Genomic DNA, 19,041 nt, shown 5'->3' on the forward strand with positions numbered 1-19,041 from the left:
TGTAACTAATGCAAAAGAGAAATGTGAGGAAGGCAAAGGGATGCATGACATAATCCAGAACAATCCTTGCTGAAGGCTTCTGAGTGTGTATGAGTGGGAAAAGATTGCATCTGTGGAGTTCAGAGGAAAGGATACTGCAGTATCCTAATCTAGACAGGAGGAGAAGGAAGCCTGGTTTTCTAGCCATGTGGATGGACAGAAGAGACATGCATGACTGCAGAACAGTGTGGAGAAAACCAAGCTGTATTTTAATGAACAAATACACCAGGGACATGTAAGGAGGTGAAAACGGCTTCTTCCCAGCACCAAGACAGGGAAGGGAGTACTGATGTTCCTTGGCAGTTTAGAGAAGACTTCTTGCCAGCCTATGGGCCAGATCTGACTTGAGTAAGGGATCAGTAAGGGATCGGAAATTAACCTGAAAGCTCATCAGCCAATGCAGGAAGCCACTGTCATCTCTCTGTAAACCTGAAAGTGAGTGAAGCCAGGAGATCAGTTACCAATCCACAGGTGGAGTCAAGGTATTCGTTAAGAAGGGGACTGGGTGTGGAGTGGTGGGGAGCATCTGAAGCCTGGCTAGTCCTCCTTGGGCAGTTCTGCCTGTGCAGGTAAACATCTGCATATTGATTATACCATAACTGATAGCCATAAACATGGGACTAATTAGTTATAATGTAGAAGAGCTGATAATACTATCACTATGTCAATTTTTGTATAATGACTTATGGCAGTACACAATGGATGCTTCCAAACTACTAAGATAATTTTTGAAGAGAGGATTTTATCTTCATACGTGATGTCTTAAAAATTCAAAAGATATTATTGATTGTTATGCATAAGAAAACATTTATTTTGAACAAAGTTTGCAAATATTTGTTAATGGAGATCTCAGACTGAACAAATTTCTTGATTATGTTGCTATTGCTCTGCAAAATGTCAGATCTAAGCAGAACAATTTCCTTGCCAAAAAACATTTACTGCATAAAATGTTAGCTGGGAAGTCTGAGAAGGAGGAAAAAAACAAACCCCAATTTTCTACTATTCAGTTTAAAGGCAGTCTTTTGATTTGTTCCCTTTTAGCTAAATCACTGTTTTTCTTCACTGTTTCACGTACAAAGCAAACTGTGTACCAAAACCACACGCTTTATATGATTCAGAAGTTGGAAAGAAGTAGAGACATTATTGCTATTGATTTCAATAACATAAAATCAGCAGGTTGCTTTCTTTTCATTTTGGCAATATAATAATTCTTATAAATGCTATTTTAATACAGAACTCTGTACACTTTTTTTGGAGTTTATGATACACTCCCACCATATGTTACATAAAATGCTAGAGTAAACTGAGTAAGTTTTAGATAAAAGAGTCTTTACTGTTCCTCATTTTCTTTCAATTCTGAATAAAGGAGAAAATAGACGGTAGTAGGTAATAGATGGTAATAGACGTGAAGCTGTATCCACATACAAATCTACATCTCATTCCAAAAATTTATTTTGAAATTGCTCTGTCTTCTCTGTGTGATGGGCTTGCTAATGGTGTGTGATAAGCTAACGCAAATGTATATATAAACACATAATAGGATTGGAATAGCAGAATTCTTTGAACTGTCTGCAGAAATAAATATTTACCTCACAAGCAAAGTAAAATGTTCACTTTTCTCTAAAAAGCAAGTCTAGTTATGTTTGAAACAAACTATATGGAGAGTATAATAAGTCCTGAATGCTTAGTTGAAAATTGTTCAAAAGAAAAATCCACATGACTTTGAAAGACATGGTTTATTAATGGAGAAACTGTTACAGCCCATGGCTGGTACACCTTTTTCGAGAGAGATGAATTTAAGTATGTTTGAGTAAATGTCTCGAATAATAGCATTATGTGACTCAGAATAGAAAATTACTGGGGAAAATGTACATAGCCTACCTTTCTCCTCCACTGCTTAAGTATCCAAATGAACACAGATTGTGTATCTATGGAAAGATATAATTACAGATTTTTAAAATGTGTCATCCATTCTCTTTCATTCTACAGCTAAATGCACATCCTCAACATACAGCAAAAATATGGAGCATAAAATTAGGAATATATTATCTGTCTATATTTAATACAGAGTCAATGTTTAGAATAATTACAGGAACATCAAGGCCCTGGCACAAGTGAGCAGGACGGCATTTAAAGAGTAACTTCTTTTGAAGACATCAGACAGGTACCTTTCTGAACTAGGAAGAAATGGTAACATTTTCAGGCCAAATTTTCAAAGATATTTAGCCACAATGCACACGAAGCTGGCTTTCTAGGCAGCACTTTAGAAGTCTTCTGGGGAAAATGGTCTGCAATTGAGGACAGGGAGCTGATTACATTCACATGTGTGCTTTGTTGCCTCCCACTCACAAAAGGAGCTGCTGTGCATGCAATCCAGCACCCAGTTTCTACAGAGCACTGAGGTGGTCTCTACTACGTGACCTGCTGTGCGTCCAGGCAGATTTGGAATTGCTCCTGCACAGGATCACTGAATGCATGGGTACAAAGGCATGGCTGATTGCCCGTCACAAAAAGCAGGTACCAAAGACTCAGTCTGCAACTGGGGAGCAAAATCTGCAGGCTGGGATTGCTGCTGTGCTGGGTGGTCTAGGGATGTGTGCATTTGAGGATTTGGGTCTGAATTGCTTTCGAGAGTAAGTCTGGGCTTCTGTGCTGGTATTGCACTTACGAAAACTTCTCCCCAGGAGACGAAATCCTACTGGAAACCTGCAGGACCCAAATGCAACGTCCTACTGGGTCTTTTGCAAAGTGAGAAGCCTGAATCTGCGCTGAGCCTTGGGGGCTTGCAGAGCACAGGGGCTGGCTGCTCACTGCTGAGGCAAACCAGACTGTTGCCAAATCTCTTAAAGGCCCTGCTATGCTGGGGCCTCACCCGCCCAGATGTTGGGGGGTGCACCCAAGTCTTGCAGGAAGGTTTGCTCCAAGGGAACGGCTTCCGCAAGGCTGCTGCGAAACATACTCTGTTGCGTATTAGAATTGTTTCAGAGCAGCAGCTAGATGTTACCTGGTTCTCTTGAAACTAATTGGTAAAAAACTTGACACCTACTTGGGAGTTTATTTTTATGGTATTCTCTTTAATGTAGAAGAAGCTATTGGCATCTCAGGATTTTAAAACAGAATTAGCTATTGCATATGTGAGAAAAATCAGCAGTGTCGTGCCTTACATTGCAAAGCGGAGAGTTTTCTCCTGGAAGTGGGCTACTGTGTAAACCATGGTTTTGTAGCTACCAGCAGTAACAAATAACAAGTGCTTTCTAAGCAATACTGGAACTGGAGCATTCCTGTATTTCTAATTGTAAGCCTGTCTTTGTTTTCAGAGAAAAAGGAATTCCGAGAAAAGGAGACAGGTCTTTCGAATGACATATGCTTTCTGCCTTCATCTTAGTACCTTGGTTTGAAAAACAGAATGATGAAAGTTTTTTTTTTTTTCTGCTGAGGCAGGCACTCCTCCTGATCAAGAGAAGCATGCTGCAGATTGGAAACAAAACAGAACTGAAATTCTGTGCATATTAAAAGCGAATGCACGACAGGTATGAAAGTCAGTGCGGACATTAAAGTGCTAAAAGGAAAAACTACCACTTAAGGCAGTACCGAAAGGGATGCTGCATTTCTCTCCCATGCACACCCTGCCTGTCCAAAAATCCCCATCTCTGCATGCTCCAGCACTGGGAAATGTACCAAAAGGTGCAGCACGTTCCCCGCTGCTCTTGCAGACGCAGTCCCCGCTCTCTCTCTTCCTCCAGCCCCCCATGGCTGAGGTCCGGCTCCAGCCCGCACCGGGGCGAGCTGGGCAGGTACAGCCATGGCTGGCTGAGGGAGGGGAGGCCCGCGGGGCCAAGGCGGCTCCTGTGCCACAGGCTCCCCGGAGCAGGGCATTCCCCACCCGCCGCCATGGGCTCTCCTGCCCCGCCTGCCCAGGTTGCTACATGCCGGGGCAGCAGTGGCCATGCCCCGTATAAGAGCCCTGAGGAGGCAGCCCAGGCGTGCCCCGGGGGTGGTTAGCCGGGACTGGTGCCTCATGGAGGCTGAGGAGGCCGCGGCGGTGGCAGCGAAGGCGACGCTACGGACACCCAAGTGCTCCCGCTGCCGTAACCATGGCTTCGTGGTGCCGGTGAAGGGCCACGCCGGCCACTGCCGCTGGAAGCTCTGCCTGTGCGACAAGTGTGCCCTCATCGCTGAGCGCCAGAAGATCATGGCGGCCCAGAAGGCCCTGAGGCAGCAGGTGCCCGACGCTCCGGCTGGGGCAGCCGCAGGGCCCGCTCCCCCAGGCGAAGGCTCTGGGGTGGCCACCGGGGCGGCCAGTGCCCCCGAGCAGAGCGGCCATGAGGGGATGAAGGGCGCCCAGCCCGCCGGCGGCGGCAGCAGCAAAGGCACGGCGTGCAGGGGACCACCGCTGCCTCCCAGCGGCCCGCCCTTCTGGGACTACGGTAAGGGCCTGTCCCCAAAGCCTCTTCCCTTGTCCCGCCATCTTTCTTTCTGCCTTCATCCTCTTCCCCCCATGAAACACTTGCCGCTTGTGCAGTTTGCACCTGCCGATTCCTCAGGCTCCAGCTCCCCAGAGAGCCATTCCTGCTGTCTCTCCCCCTTTCCTTCCTCAGGGGATGCAAGTACTCAGCTTGCGTATTGAGTGTGCAACCCTGCACGTATTTTCCCTTTTGCACGGTCTGCGAAGTGGGTCACGCGGCTCTGCAGCGGCAGGAGCAATGTGCTCAGCCTCGCCACTCGTTGCAAAGTTGAAGCTTAAGCAAGTGGCTTTTCTCTGAGAGGGAAATTGGTCAGGGAGGGAAACCAAACTGTGATCCCCTGTCCACTGTGGGTGATCATGCATGTTTCTCTGAGTGCTGTGTCACTGTTTATAAATTCACAGGCACAAGCCTCCAGCAACAAATGTGCTTAAAAACTCAGCGATGGCAGGTAAATGGGGAGGTTACTGCTGCAGTTGCCTGAAGCAAGCATTTTATGATAGCACTGTAAAAGAAAGAGACCTTTTGGCCTTAATTCCTGTAGCAAAGATTGAACTTGGCTGGGATCACTTGGTGTAAAAGTGCATTTGGTATTTAAGAGCAGAGCATAGATTTTGCAGGTGGAACGGTTGTATGGTCTGTCACCTCTTAAATTGCTTCCTTTAATAGAGTCTTTCATGTGAGTTGTCTAGTTTATTACTATTTATTACAGTAACTTCATACTATCACTATTTACTATAGTAATTTTACAGAAATCCCTACTGACTGCAGTAGTCATTAGTCTGAACCTCTGGAGAGTCGGCAGCCTGCAAGACAAAACGCTGTTCTGAGAAGCCCAGAGGAAAGACGCATTTCAGACATCTCTAGTTCCCACCTAATCTGTCAATAACTGAGCCCCCCTTTTTTAGCTTTGTTTCATAAGAAAATGATGTTTATGGACGATGCTAGCTGTACATGTGCTTGTCAGTCCTTCCCTTAATAACATCTTTAATCTGCTGACCAATTTAAAAAAAGGTTAGGGACAAATAGTATAATTCTAGTACTCCAGAAGTTGGCCTACTCTAGAAGCAAATTCTTCCACTTCTCTACCAACAGGAGGATGTGCAGACAAGAAAGACCCTATTTGTATTCAGACAACCACTCTCTTTTTTTAAGACTTCAGAGAAACCATACAAGATTCCACATGCAAGATAAAAGACAAAGGAAGTAACTGATTCCTGCATCTGAAATTGCCTGTGTATGTCCGTAAAACTGAGCCTTTTCCTGTAAATTAGCTATAGAAGTTACAGATAGGACTAAAGGTAGAACTCTATTATTTCTGTACATTTTTGTTTTAAGTTCTGCTAGAGTTAAAGGTCTTAAGGTAGGTCGTTTTGCTGTTGCTGGTGTACTGAAAGAGTAAGATTCTGCAGCCAGTGCTTTACTAAGGACTAGCTTTACAATGCACAAGGCAGAAAAGAACACAGATCATTCTGCATTACAGTATCATCTGCTGCACCTTTCCTTATTTCCCTAAAAAATCACAAAATAAATTCATGAGGAGCTAAGCATAAAACCAAAGGGCCAGTTTCTCCTGCCTGAGAGTGGAATTTGGTCCTGCAGCTACTTCTACTGAACTCCGTAGAATTACATGGATACTTTTTATTTTTCTTTTCTCATTGTTTCCTAGCTCACCCTGCTTTTCCTCCAGAATACATGGTCAACCCGGAATACCTGGAGAGAGAGCCTCCGAAAGTGTACCCTGGGTGTTCTGGGATATATCCTTACCACCCATTTCCCATGGGATTTCCCCTAAATGAGTCAAGCTGTAGGGGAGCACCATCACCTCCAGGAATATCACTTCAGAGAGGTTTCCGACACATTCCTAGCAACTATGGGCCAGGGAATGCAGCTTCTGTGTCAGTAAGTAGCAGTCTTTTCATTACCTGTGGAAATACTGCTGTCCTTACTTTTAGCTGTCTTCTTCCTGTTAAGGTACCCATGAAAAGTTATCCTGCTTGTCAGTTACTTCAGCACAGCATTTTGATATATTATACTGAATAAAACATTAGCAAATGGTGATGTTAATAGTCTGACCTGAACCCAGAAGAGCAAACCCATGCACTTGCAAGGGGCCAGATTTTGTGAAGTGTTTTGAGGCTTATACATCCTGCTAACATCCACAACAGCCTCTTGGAATGACGACAGCTGGACACTTCATATGGTCGTGTTGTACCAGCGTAGATGGCACAGAACGTGCATTGGGAGGTTCCTCTTCTTCCATGCAGGTCAGATCTAATGGGGAGGGAGAGTGTCAGGGCTTGACCAAGGCACTGCAGCCGCAGAGAACAAGATAAAATCAGCTTCCATGAGGAAGCGAATCAGCATGGTTGGATATTTCTGGTTTGAGACATTTGGTTTCTCAAAAACAGTGGAAAATTGTTGTGGTTAACAGAAGTTTCAGATGAAAAATAATGTTTAGCATCGTAGGGCCCACCCCTTCAAACCACACAGACATGGTAAGAAACAAGATGCTAAATTGCCTGTCAGTTGTAATGGTGTGTGGTGGCACTTCCAGTTCCTTTCTGTGCTGTCAGTCATGTTGATTTAAAGTGGTGGTGTCCAGTTTTTGTACCACAGTTGGCCACATTATCAGATTCCCAGCTGCCATGCGCCATTCTGTCTGCATTGAGTACAATTCATCAGTTCATGTTAACGTAGAGTGATCTGCCTCAAGACTACTACATTTATTATGCTTTCATAAAAATACCCTGTCGCATTTTAGGGGTTATTGAGAAAGAGGGTGGCTAGCAGCAGTCTGAGGTCCAGATAAATTATCCTGGTGGGCTGCATATACACAGGTTGAGAAATGCCTTGTCTAGACCATCACTGCATGTGGTTTTGAACTTAATTTTTAACTGTCCTGAAACAGATGGAAAGATCTCATACAAGTTCTATCTGTACCAGGGCGCATGGCCAGATCCAAGAGAAAAATGCTCCTATTTCTCTGATGTTAGTGTTTCTGAGGGACGGAAATATATCTCCTTGCGCATGGAATGAGTTTTATCATGCTCTAACAGGTCTGGTAATCACAGAAGACCAGGGCTGTGGGGCACCCTGTGGTGCATACCAGACCCTCAGCGTAGGTAGAGCCACTCACTTCACTGGGCTCAGGGGAGAATCCATAACTAGCAGGGACGTGGTGGCAAGGAGCGTTTTCCTAGGTTGCCTCTCTGTGGCATGAAGGCTTCCAGACTTGTTCAGTGGCAAGTGCATTGCGTCAGTGGTGAAGGTGAGCTTCTCCTGGTTTAAACCAGCTGCTCTAATGAGATGCCAGAACGGGTGATGAGGACTTAGAAGGTCAGTTTCAGCTGAGACATGGTCTGAGAAGCTGCTACTTCTCAGTTTCAGCGTGTTACCCTCTGCACAGGCTTTGCATGTGCTAATATGTGCCCAGACGTGGCAGCATATTGCCACAAAATGGACAAAAAATGTAATATTCACCTGTAAAAATTGAAACAGAAATTGTTTGATACTGCAGATGTATCCTGGAGAGAGTCTTTAGATGGAGGATGCTTTGCTTCATGTGTTTCTGCAGATTCCAGATGGAGGTGGAGATTTCCATCAAGGATACTACACTCCTCTGCCTCAGTTCATCCCACCAAGTTTTCTGCCAGGGATTCATTACATTCCACCTCCCCTTTCACTGAACATGTTGGCTGAAACAACCAAGGAAGCACATGGTAAGGAAGTATGACATGAGCCCTGGGAGATCCAGTTTTAAACCAGCTTCAGTATCTAACCACAGAGGTGGAAACCCCAAGAGACCCTGATTCTAGCTAGTTTACAGGGGTTCCCAGATCCCTGTGATGGAGTCAGGACTGAGATCCTGAAGTCCCAGGACAGATTGCCAACTTGTACAGCTCTGGGAAGGGCTGATTTAAGGGAAGCAGCCTGACATGCTTGCGCTTTCCAGCTGACAAGCACCTCAATCTCATGCAGGCGTTGAAGGCCCCAGGACTCAGAGCTATTCCAGAATATGATCTGTTGATGTTCTCAAAATGCAACCAGTTTTTTAAATAGCTAGTTTGCAGGACATATTTTTAAAATTATTTGGCTCTTGTTGCAATTTAGACAAAATGTTAAAAAAAATGTGGACTAACACTTAGCATGAATAATATGAAATTTCTTGCTCATCTGAAAAGCCTACATTTTAATTGCTGTAAATGAAAGAGTGAATCTTCAACTTCACAAGTTGCTTTACTGAATGTCACAGGATTTAAAATTTCTGGCATAGGTTAAGTCTTTGTGCCCCTCTCTTTTGGGTCTCTTTCATGTACTGTGCCTACATGTGGACATACTTGTGATTATATTTGCAAGTTTTTCATTTGGCTGCATCTAGCTTTGACCACAAGAGGGTAGAGCTGCTCAGAGAATTAACCACTAGCACTAGATGAGTGAATAGGCAGTTTTATTTTAAATTCTTTTTGAAAATGCAGATAAATAAATACAACTTCATTTCTTTTCTTGAACATGAGAATAAAAAATTGTTAATCTGATTGTTTATGAAACAGATTACAATAATTGCCCAGTGAAACATCAAATCTCTTGTATAAGAGGGAGGAGAAATAAAGGAGTATAATTATCTCATTTGAATTGAAAAGATGTTGATGGTGGGTACGTGGGACAAAAGATAAGTTGGGGTTTTTTTGGCCTGGTTTCTTAACAACATAAGGCTCATGCAGTCTCATTTTCTGTTAATGTCAGTCCTTTCATAACTTTTCAACCCATTAGTTATTTTCAGCCAAACATATCTGTTGTGATCACAGGCCTACACAATATTGATCTGCAAGGGAAACAGATGCCTCCCACAAAATGGTTTGTTTGCAGCCATGTCGTGGTGTTTGGCTGGCTGTCAGCTTGCACTCAATTCCTGACTGACATGTGTGTATCTTGGCCAACAACCAAGTGCCTGCCAGTCAACCCAGCAGTGAGCACATATCTTGAGAGCAGTCAGAGCATACCTGCTTCTTGTCTGGCTGGAAGGCCAAAGAAAAGTAAGCAGGAGATATGGTGGACAAAGGGAATATGAAGAATATGGCAGTGTGAGGGGTGTACAGACATTGTAGAAAGGTCAAGTTATTTTAAGATACTGACAAAGGCATTAGGACTTTAATGCAGCATGTAGGAGATAACTCGTGTGCTGGAGGTGAAATAATATGGGCTGAGTTTGAGGGGAAGAGAGGAGGATGAGAGCTGGCAGGCAAACCAGAAAGTCTATGTGAGGATTAATGGGTTTTGTGATTTGGAGGGGACAAAAGATCTGGGGAATACTGCAGTGGCAGAGAACATGTAGGGAGCTGCAGCTATTCTGTTGGAGTGTGTGGGAATGGGAAGGAACTGGGAGTAGCAGACAGATGGGGGACATGGAGAGAAGTAGGGGTATTGCGTGAGGAGAACAGAGGAAATCCAGTCCTGTATTAGTGGAGTGAAGTTGTACTGGCAAACAATCATGAAAACAGGCAATTGGATAGAGAAGAGAGGTCATGAGAGCACCCCCCCCAGAGAGCAAAATGCCATCTAATGACCTCAGCCATTACTACGCACTAGGGAATTCACAACCCAGGCACAAAGCCATAGGAAACAATGCATCATGGATTGTGCTGTTCAGAGAACAATCCAATTTTTCTTAGTACTACGGAGAAAGTACAAATTAATTCCACTACATAGCATTTGTGCTCCAGGATATGTAGGAATTTGCAATTGTGACCCAGTGAGGGGGGATACTTCTGCATGAGGTCATACACAAAATAGCCTGCCAGTAGAAGATGCAGATGTAGAGGGAAGCTACAGTGAAACTAATAATTCTTTGATTCTTGCATTCAAGATGCTTGAAAAAAGACAAAAGCTGTAACATTCAGTGCATGGGGATGTGTTAGGATTGCCTCATGTCTTTTTTCTCAAGAAAGGAACTGACTCAAACCTGCAGTTAGACTTGGGAACATCTTTCCTCCAGAGGGACCTCCAGAATTGAGGTGAAATGGGCTTTCTGGCAAAACTGTTGCAGGAAAATGGATATAGAAAACTCTAGCAGGGGACAACTGGTGAGAAGAAATGTCTGTGATCTCTGCCCTGAAGGGAATCTGAGATGAAGGCAAATTAAAAAAAAAAAAACCAAGTCCTGTCTGAAAAAGATTTTTCAAGGCTAGAATTTTCTACCAGATTTGAGTCAATAGTTGACTGCAGTTGAATGACTGAGGCCAGTTAGGTTTACAACGGTGATGTGAAGTATAGGCCATGTTGTTACACAATTTCATGCAGTATTGACTAGTAATATTATGGAGATTTGACAAAATAAACACAAGGTATGTCCAGTAAAACAGCCAGTACAGCATTTGAGGATAAAGCCTGACTGCAGATTGTTGGTTTTCTAAAAGAGCAAGCTACAGAAAAACAAACAAAAACCAAAGTTGCCTGTGAGGAAATGAGCGAGCTTTTCATGCAAATTGGCAAGTAAATACTTTATAAAATAAAAATCCCTAGTTGGATTTGAAGAGGGGATTATATAGTTTGTCAAGGCCTTTGAGAATTCACAGGAGTGTTAAAAAGGCATGGCGTAGATTCACTATGGTTAAGTGGGCAAGAGTCTGCCTCATAATTCTATTCCAGTGCAGCTTCAACACTTGCCATCTTGAAGCACTCTTGCTACATTTCTTTAAGCATGGCTGAAACGATCAACTGCTGTCTGAAGTGCAGTATCTCAGTTCAGAAAGCTGCAGCTCTTGATATCATGCACCTTTATTTTACCTCTGGAAATGTGATTGATACCAGGTGTAATGCAAACTGAAATACAGGGTTTGGGGTTTTGGGCTTGTTTGTCTGTGTTTAACTCTGACCTTTTTCTATTCTTCATTTTTATTTCAGCTACTGAAGCTGACAATCAGGATTCAGGGATGGTTCGTGAAGCTGGCCAACCATCTTCTTCCCCAGAAAAAACAAGTAGAGACCAATCTGATTCTAAACAGTAAATGGGCTGGAGAAGAGCTGAGTAGCAGGCAGTGCTGTTTTCATTACTGAGGAGAGTGTTAGTTAATATGAGGGTAGAGTGACACTTAGTCACTGAGCAGCCACAACAGCTAGAAGAAGGGGATTAGTCCCCTGCCTCACTTTATGATCATGTTAGAGCTACCAGGCTCACAGCTCTGCCTTGCTAGCACTGTAAAGCCCTTGTTCCTAAAAGAGGTTTTCCAGAGCCATGGCAATCCCTTCCCCCTTAAGCAGGTAGAAGCAGCAAATGATTATGACTGAATTTGTTTCCTTTGCCGAGGTTAGATGGCTCCCTGACTTCGGAGTGAGGTCTCTGAGCCATGTACATTCTGTAGTCTTCTCATGTTCATGTCAATAGTCAAAAAGGTGTTGTTTGTATATCAATTTGCTGTAAAGGAAACCTCGTTCTGAATATTATGGAAGAGTTAACTGATGTGGAGCCTGAAGACTGAGTGAGAAAGGATGGGAAGACAGTCTGGGTTGCTGATTTACTTGGCTGCCTAAGAACATGATTCACTGGATTCAGCAGGGTAAGGGAACAGTAGGTACTCAGTACACCTGTCAAGAAGGGCGTGGGAGGAATTTGCAGAAAGGTCTGATACAGGCTGAAATCCAGTGCCTCTGCATTGTTTTCTGGGTCAACTGCCTTTAAGGCACCTTCCGTTCAGGTTGGGGACAGACTGATTTGGAATCGCTTCATGTCACACAGTCTTCAGGATTTTGAATGGCGCTGATGGGTTATACATAATTTCAATGTTTGAATGTCCTTGATGGTTTATACATGATTTCAATGTTGCTTAACTCAGTACTGCTGAAACTAAACAGTACTATTTGTTTCTAAAGGGCCCGTGTAGACAGCTTTATACATGTGTATTGGAAGTGCACTGTGGCGTATCAAAGGTGTGGAGGGATTGCCCAGGAAACTAGGACAAAACACCATTCAGCATAATAATTAGTCAAATCCATACATACTATAATTTTCAATGATAATGTTTAATTAAAAATGAAAAGTACATTCCTCTACTGTTTTGCCTAGAGGGATTGGTTTTGTATTAAGTGGATCAGTTATTAATGTTTGAATAATTTGGGGGGGACTTTTGTATAATTAAAAGAGACATTAAATTGTTGGTATGGTTTTGATGATTTGAGGCTTGCGTATCTACGCGTAATTTTTCTAGCCAAATGTCAAGTGTTGCCCTGAAAAGCTCTGTGTAACAAACTGGTCTGGAGAGACATCTAGGCTTCAGCATTTTTCTTCTACAACTTTTGACTGCTGCTGTAGAGGTGAGCACAGTAAAATAAACATTCTTCTTTTCTGCTATGTGTACTAATAATTCTTTGCTCGATGCAAAATGTAAAGAAATTATACTAAGCTGAATTTTTTTTTTTTTTTTAATGTAGTAGATGATCTGCTGGAATGCTTTCCAGCACACAGGGTTTTGGGGGACAGTGAGTGAAAGTGGCAAACTTAGAACTGCCAAGAGAAAAAACTGAAAAACACATGTATCTGTAGAAAATAATCTGATGTACAACTTGTTATATACTAGATTTACAAAACCATCTCTGCTCCTAGGAACGTCCCAAACCTGCTCTTAAAACTGCTATCTGCTTGGGAAAATCTGGACACTTCTTTAAGGTGTCTGGATAGAGCAAAGCTCTTTTCAAAATAAAATAATCTACAAATAGAAATACCAGCAGCACCCACAAAGCAGGTTCCTTTGTGGATGGAGGCTTGTTTTTTATATATATAATATAATGATTTAAGGAGATAATAATGTACAAGATGAACAGCTGAATGGTCTCCTTCCCAGATATTTTTCTAAAGTCATATTCAGTGTTGTATTACTCCTTAAATCTCAAAGCAAGATGGACTCCAGCCCATTTCACTGACTGTAATGCACAGTCATTGTAGATATACTGCATATAGAGTACTGTTTTCTCTGTTTTGCTGTGCCAGTGACTGCTTCCAGATTGCCAAGCAAAACTCCTCATTTTCCTTTTTCTCCATCTTTTTCAACTATCGTTGAGTGAACAAAAGCCTTTATTTTCATTACTGTTTGAATGATGGTATGGCACTCCAGTAGGATCCCTCTCACCACATTGCCACAGATCAGTATTCATCTCCGGAGGGATGTAGTGAGTTTAAAGAGCCAGAGAAAGGCAACTAAACTGAACAAGGAGATGGAGGAGTTGCCTTACAAAGGGAGTCTAAAAATAGACTGGAGTCTTCAGAGGAGAAAGTTGAGGGGGGATATGACATCATGTCAGCTGTGGCAAAGTAGATGCAAAACCATTACCACACCTTCCTACTTCCATACACATGAAGGACAAGGTGACCAGGGGCAGGGGAAAATGATGTCTGACAAACCTGATTGCCTTCTGTAAGGAAATGACAGGCATCTGCCCCAGTCTAAAGTCTTAACAGTTGAACAGTTACAATTGGCTTTCCTAGAGCATCAATAGTGAGGCCAATACTGTTTAACATGCATAATCATATCGTCAGTCAAACTTTGTTTGGTGTCATTTCAGATTTTTATATTTTAGGAATTTTGTCCCTGTTCTTGCACCTATCTCTGCATGGAAAAGTAAATGACTTGGTAAGAGAATTAAAGTGAATAACTCCCCAGCTGACAGGAAGAATTGTCTTATGTGGATAATTGAAGGTTTCATTCTTTCATTTTAAGCTCAGCTTGTCCTTTTTAACCAAGGAAAAAATGTTCCTTGACAACTGGTATTGTCATACTGTGCACTTAAGGACTTCAAAGTGAATAATTTTAATTCCAAACTTAGTGCCAACCAATGTTTCCAATAATTAAACTCTGTGATCTCTTCTGACTCCATTTATTTAAATAAATGACTTAGGGATAATGAAATCAATTTGGATTGAAATGGAATGATTTGGATTAGACAAGTCACTCAGAGGTTGTTCCAGCCTAAATCATCCCAGAATTTTATTGTTTTTTATTAAGGCTGAAGCCACATAGACTTTGGTCAAATTCATAAAATTTGGGGAGAAAAAGGAAAGTTAGCTATGATACCCACTTCTGAAATCTTTCTGCATGCAAGCTGCTACTGGCTGCAGCAGGAGTTCTGCACGTAGCATTTGTCATCATCATTATTTTCTGATTTCTGAGGATTGACTCCCTTGATAAATAGATGTGAAGATGTGATACCTAACACCTGACACTTCTGTCAATCCTCTGTCCTCACTGCAAGGCCCTAGGTCATCACAGAGCAACAAGTTTTGTTTGTACACTGAAGGGGAAAACCTGAAATGAGGAGCCAGTTCTTTAACGTTTACTCACACCACTAATTTCATTACTTTCAGTGGAATTATTTGCGAGGGTACAGAGTTGACAACGTTGGTTAGGTATGCAAGTGTAGGATCCAAGTTTTATACAGAGGTGTCTGTGACACTGTCCAAAACCTCACATTATTGTAGATTTGCATTTTCTGAAGGAGCTTTGGAAAAAAGAAAACAAACCCAAGGGATTCTAGAAGGATCACGTAATATGTCCATTCTGCAAACATATGGAAGATTCATTTGTCATTGCCCTGCAGCAAACTGCTAGATGTTAACGTTTCTGTGGTATCGGCTTCTACATCTGGACTGAAGCAGGTTTTCGTATGACAGTAATTATAGTACTCTTTCTAGGTCTTTTTTTTCTTTTTCTGCTTGGAATTAGATGCACCCAGTTGGAAACCTCTGAAGCCACAGCAAGACTATAGCTGTTTTTTCCACATTAATGAGTAATTAATTTTGAAGAGCAATCCAAAGAAACATTTAATTGCCTACCAATAAAGTCAGCTTGCTGCAAACAAAATTCTCCCTCCCCTTAAAAAAATAATTTTCATGACAGAAAAATTCTTTATGATGTGAAACATACCTATTTTGGAACAGTGGAAACTTTAATTTAATCATTCTTATGGGCAAGTGGGTCTGGTTTTCCTATTTTTTTCCCAATATTTTACTACTGCAACATTAGCATTAGTCACAGAGTTATGTCTCTACTTAGCTTGCCAGAACGTAAGGGAGAAGTCCAAATGTAAAGAAATTGTGGAATCTATTCCTGAAATCAGAATGTCACTGCATGTTTTATTTTAGTCCAGGCCCAGGCCATTGAGAGAGCTCCAGATCCACCACAGATGACCAGGCAGTGATGTGCCCATCCACCCACCTATGCATTTTACTTACCTGTATCTTTACAGGTATGTCTTATCAGACATTAGTAAGGCTTGGAGAGCTGTTGTGGTTTAACCCCAGCCAGGAACTAAGCACCACGCAACCACTCACTCACTCCCCCTGCTTCCCCCAGTGTGTTGGGGGAGAGTATCAGGGGGAAAAAAAAAAAGTAAAACTCGTGGGCTGAGATAAGAACAGTTTAATAGAACAGAAAGGAAGAAACTAATAATAATAAAAGGATTGGAATATACAAAACAAGTGATGCACAATGCAATTGCTGACCACTTGCTGACCAATGCCCAGTCAGTTCCTGAGCAGCGATCCCTCCCACCCCCACTCCCCCCAGTTTATATACTGGGCATGACATCATATGGTATGGAATAGCCCTTTGGCCAGTTTGGGTCAGCGGCCCTGGCTGTGTCCCCTCCAGCCTTCTTGTGCCCCTCCAGCCTTTTTGCTGGCTGGGCATGAGAAGCTGAAAAATTCTTGACTTAGTCTAAACACTACTTAGCAACAACTGAAAACATCAGTGTGTTATCAACATTCTTCTCATACTGAACCCAAAACTTAACCCTATACCAGCTACCAGAAAGAAAATTAACTCTATCCCAGCTGAAACCAGGACAAGAGCCTAGGGGAGAACACTTCTGAAAAAGCCCCCACCCAAACCAGCAGGCTTATACTTTTATCTACAGTGGGTAACATTTTTCTCATTTCTCCTTGCTCACCCTTCTGACTGGCTCTTTGGATATTGTCCTCAGCTGGTCAATGTTAGTGCTGACCTTCCTACTGACTTCATAGGGTGATCCCCTATGGATGTAGTGATGGGCCGGTTGTGATCTCACACTGTTTTCACTTTTATTTTACACAACTGCCTTTAGTGGAGGCATTTCTGGTTTCATTTACTAATTACTGTCAGGGTTTTATAGTCTTACTGGTACAATCTACTCAAAAGTGTCCAGGCCACATAAGCTAGAGAAAATACAAAACATTTTTTACAAAATGTGGTTTAAATAACAGTCATATGCATAGTTCCCTGGGAGAACCTTCCTAGTTTTTCATGACAGGCTCTGTTTCCCATTAAGAAATGTGTTCTTTTGATCAAGGTGCAAATCGACTGTTTCTTATGCTCTTCCAACAGTGAATATACACTTACGTTCAAGCAATTCAAAAGTCTCACGTACCTGCAGATAGCTAATTTTTTTACATTCCCTTCCTCATGGACTGTCTCACATTGTGAAATGGTTCTTTACTTCCCAATATTCCTCAGTCCTGGGATTACAAATTTGTTTTTGAATACCTCTAGGCACTTTGGCCATCTTCCTGCCCATCTGTCCAAAGGCACACACAAGGCTAGTAATCCCATTCCCCAAAGCTGCCCAGCTTTGTAGAAGGATCTGCAGAGGCCACACCTGCTTAGTTGACTTTCCTTACAGACTGAGTCTGCAGCTGTGTTTTGTTTTTCCTCAAAACACTTTACAGTATTTTTCATGGCCAGTGCAATGATGCCATACAAATGAATCAGAGAGACAAACTTTAGAAAAAATTAGAGAAATAACAAGATAATTTTCACCTAAAGAAACAAAGCACCTGGCATACTCAAAGGGAGTACTGTAGAGGGAGATGGAAAATCAGAACCCGGACTCCTGCTTCCTTGTAGGGTTGGAACCGACTCAGGGAAGAGAAAGCCACCTGTCCAGCATCAGCATCCAGAAAAGTCCCAATGGTTGCGTTCACGTAGCAGGAGATACCCCACAACTCCGGTTTTGAAGACCAAGGTGCTATGGGTTCACTTCAGCAAGCCTGTACTTCGGAGACCGTGAAAGAACGGAGATGTCGCTACACCCTTCCCACAGCGAGCGGCACAACCCGGCCCCACCGCTCCCGCCGGCGGGAAGAGGGTGACCGGGAGCCCCGGCAGCACAGCTGGGACGTCCCTGGCCGCCCTCCCCGCCACCTCCGGCTCCCCTCAGCCCGAGGCACCCCCTCACCCTGCCCCGAGCACCTGCGGGGCACCGAGCTATGAGGGAGAGGGGGGAGACCACCTCTCCCCGCCGGCGTCCCGCTCCCTCACACCCTCCCGCCCGCACACCCCCCCGTCACGGGTTAAGCGGAGCGGGTGGGGTCGGCGGAGGGAAGGGAGATGGGCGGGGCTGGCCCGGCCCTTCATTAGCGGGCGCTAATGAGGGGCGCGCGCCGAGTGCTGAGGTAAAAGCCGTTGGGCGGCGGCGGGACCCGCCCGGCCGCTGGGGGTCCGCGTGCCGCAGCCTCCCGGCCTCGTGCGCGCCGAGCAGTAAAGCGGCGGCAGCGCGGGCGGTTCTGCGGCTGCGCCGGGGCTGAGGCGGCCCGGCGGTCGGCGTCGTGAGGCGGGTTGGCGGGCCGGTGAGCCCGGTCGGTTCCCTCGGCTTCCTGTGAGTGTCGGGCCCCCCCGCCTCGGCCCTGGACGTAATAAGATGTTCATTTTCCTCCACAGATCAAACGCGCTAAACGCTCGCAGTTTGAGGTCGGGATTCCCTCGCAGCTTTCCTGCTGCAGTAGCCGCACGTGATGCGAAATTCCTCAGTGTGTCGCGTGGGCGGGGGAATAGAGTGCAAAGGATGGCTTCGGGGTCGGGCTGGGCTGCTGGTTTGCACTTTGTAACGCATGTGCCTTACTAGAGCCTTAGTAATGCAAAGGGGAAACCAGTCTGTGAAAAACGTTATCTTCTGCTGCATTTGTGTGTGTTCACTGGCACAGGGCAAAGAGCTAGCCCTCTAACAAAGTTCCAAAAAATGGATTTACTTGTGCCGAGAGGGTAATGGTGGCAGGATGGTAGTTTGCCACAGCTCTTCTACAGCAAGACGTGGGGGTACATCAAACACGCTCATGCCAGGAAAAGCTGAGGGAGCTTTGTGCATGCTAGCAGGTCAGTCATATTGGACATCTCTATATAGCACTTTAACTTGCATGTTTAACTTTTGTCAGTTACCATATCTAAGTCCTTACTAGCATGAAAAGGACAAGTTCACATTACCAGGTGTCTATCTGACTGCTTATGTAGTAAGTAATAACTACAGTTTAAAACTGTTTTGGAAGGCGTGTATGGCATTGCCTTTTGTGGTATAAATCAAGCCTGTAACGTGTGTTACCGGTGCTTGATGTAGCTTTACGGTTGATATCCATTTTAAATGTTCTTCCTTTCAGAATACTTTTACCATTTGAAAAGTCTAAAAGAAAAAAAACCTGTAGCTTAAAAACAGGAAAGAGAAAGACTTAAGCCAAAATATCTTTATTTTTAAAGTAATTCAACACAGTTATTTGTGGCTTTGGATTCCTTGGACTTAAATTTAG

At 43.6% G+C, this 19,041-nt stretch overlaps 1 protein-coding gene across 2 annotated transcripts; it reads left to right on the forward strand.

Moving 5' to 3' along the window:
• The first annotated feature begins 554 nt into the window (after window positions 1–554).
• Window positions 555–12,811, forward strand: DMRTB1 (DMRT like family B with proline rich C-terminal 1). Of its 2 annotated transcripts, none has more exons than XM_030032910.1 (6): window positions 555–608; window positions 2,029–2,556; window positions 3,357–4,466; window positions 6,172–6,404; window positions 8,080–8,224; window positions 11,406–12,811. In XM_030032910.1, exons 3-6 carry the CDS (start codon window positions 3,986–3,988, stop codon window positions 11,507–11,509), a joined length of 963 nt encoding a protein of 320 aa, XP_029888770.1. In that variant the 5' UTR covers window positions 555–608; window positions 2,029–2,556; window positions 3,357–3,985; the 3' UTR covers window positions 11,510–12,811. The 2 variants fall into 2 exon arrangements, with proteins under 2 accessions (XP_029888770.1, XP_040983888.1); XM_041127954.1 differs by having other exon boundaries at window positions 3,481–4,466.
• The last annotated feature ends 6,230 nt before the right edge of the window (window positions 12,812–19,041 follow it).

Source organism: Aquila chrysaetos, chromosome 12 (assembly GCF_900496995.4).
Source record: "Aquila chrysaetos chrysaetos chromosome 12, bAquChr1.4, whole genome shotgun sequence".
Classification (NCBI taxonomy): Eukaryota; Metazoa; Chordata; class Aves; order Accipitriformes; family Accipitridae; genus Aquila; species Aquila chrysaetos.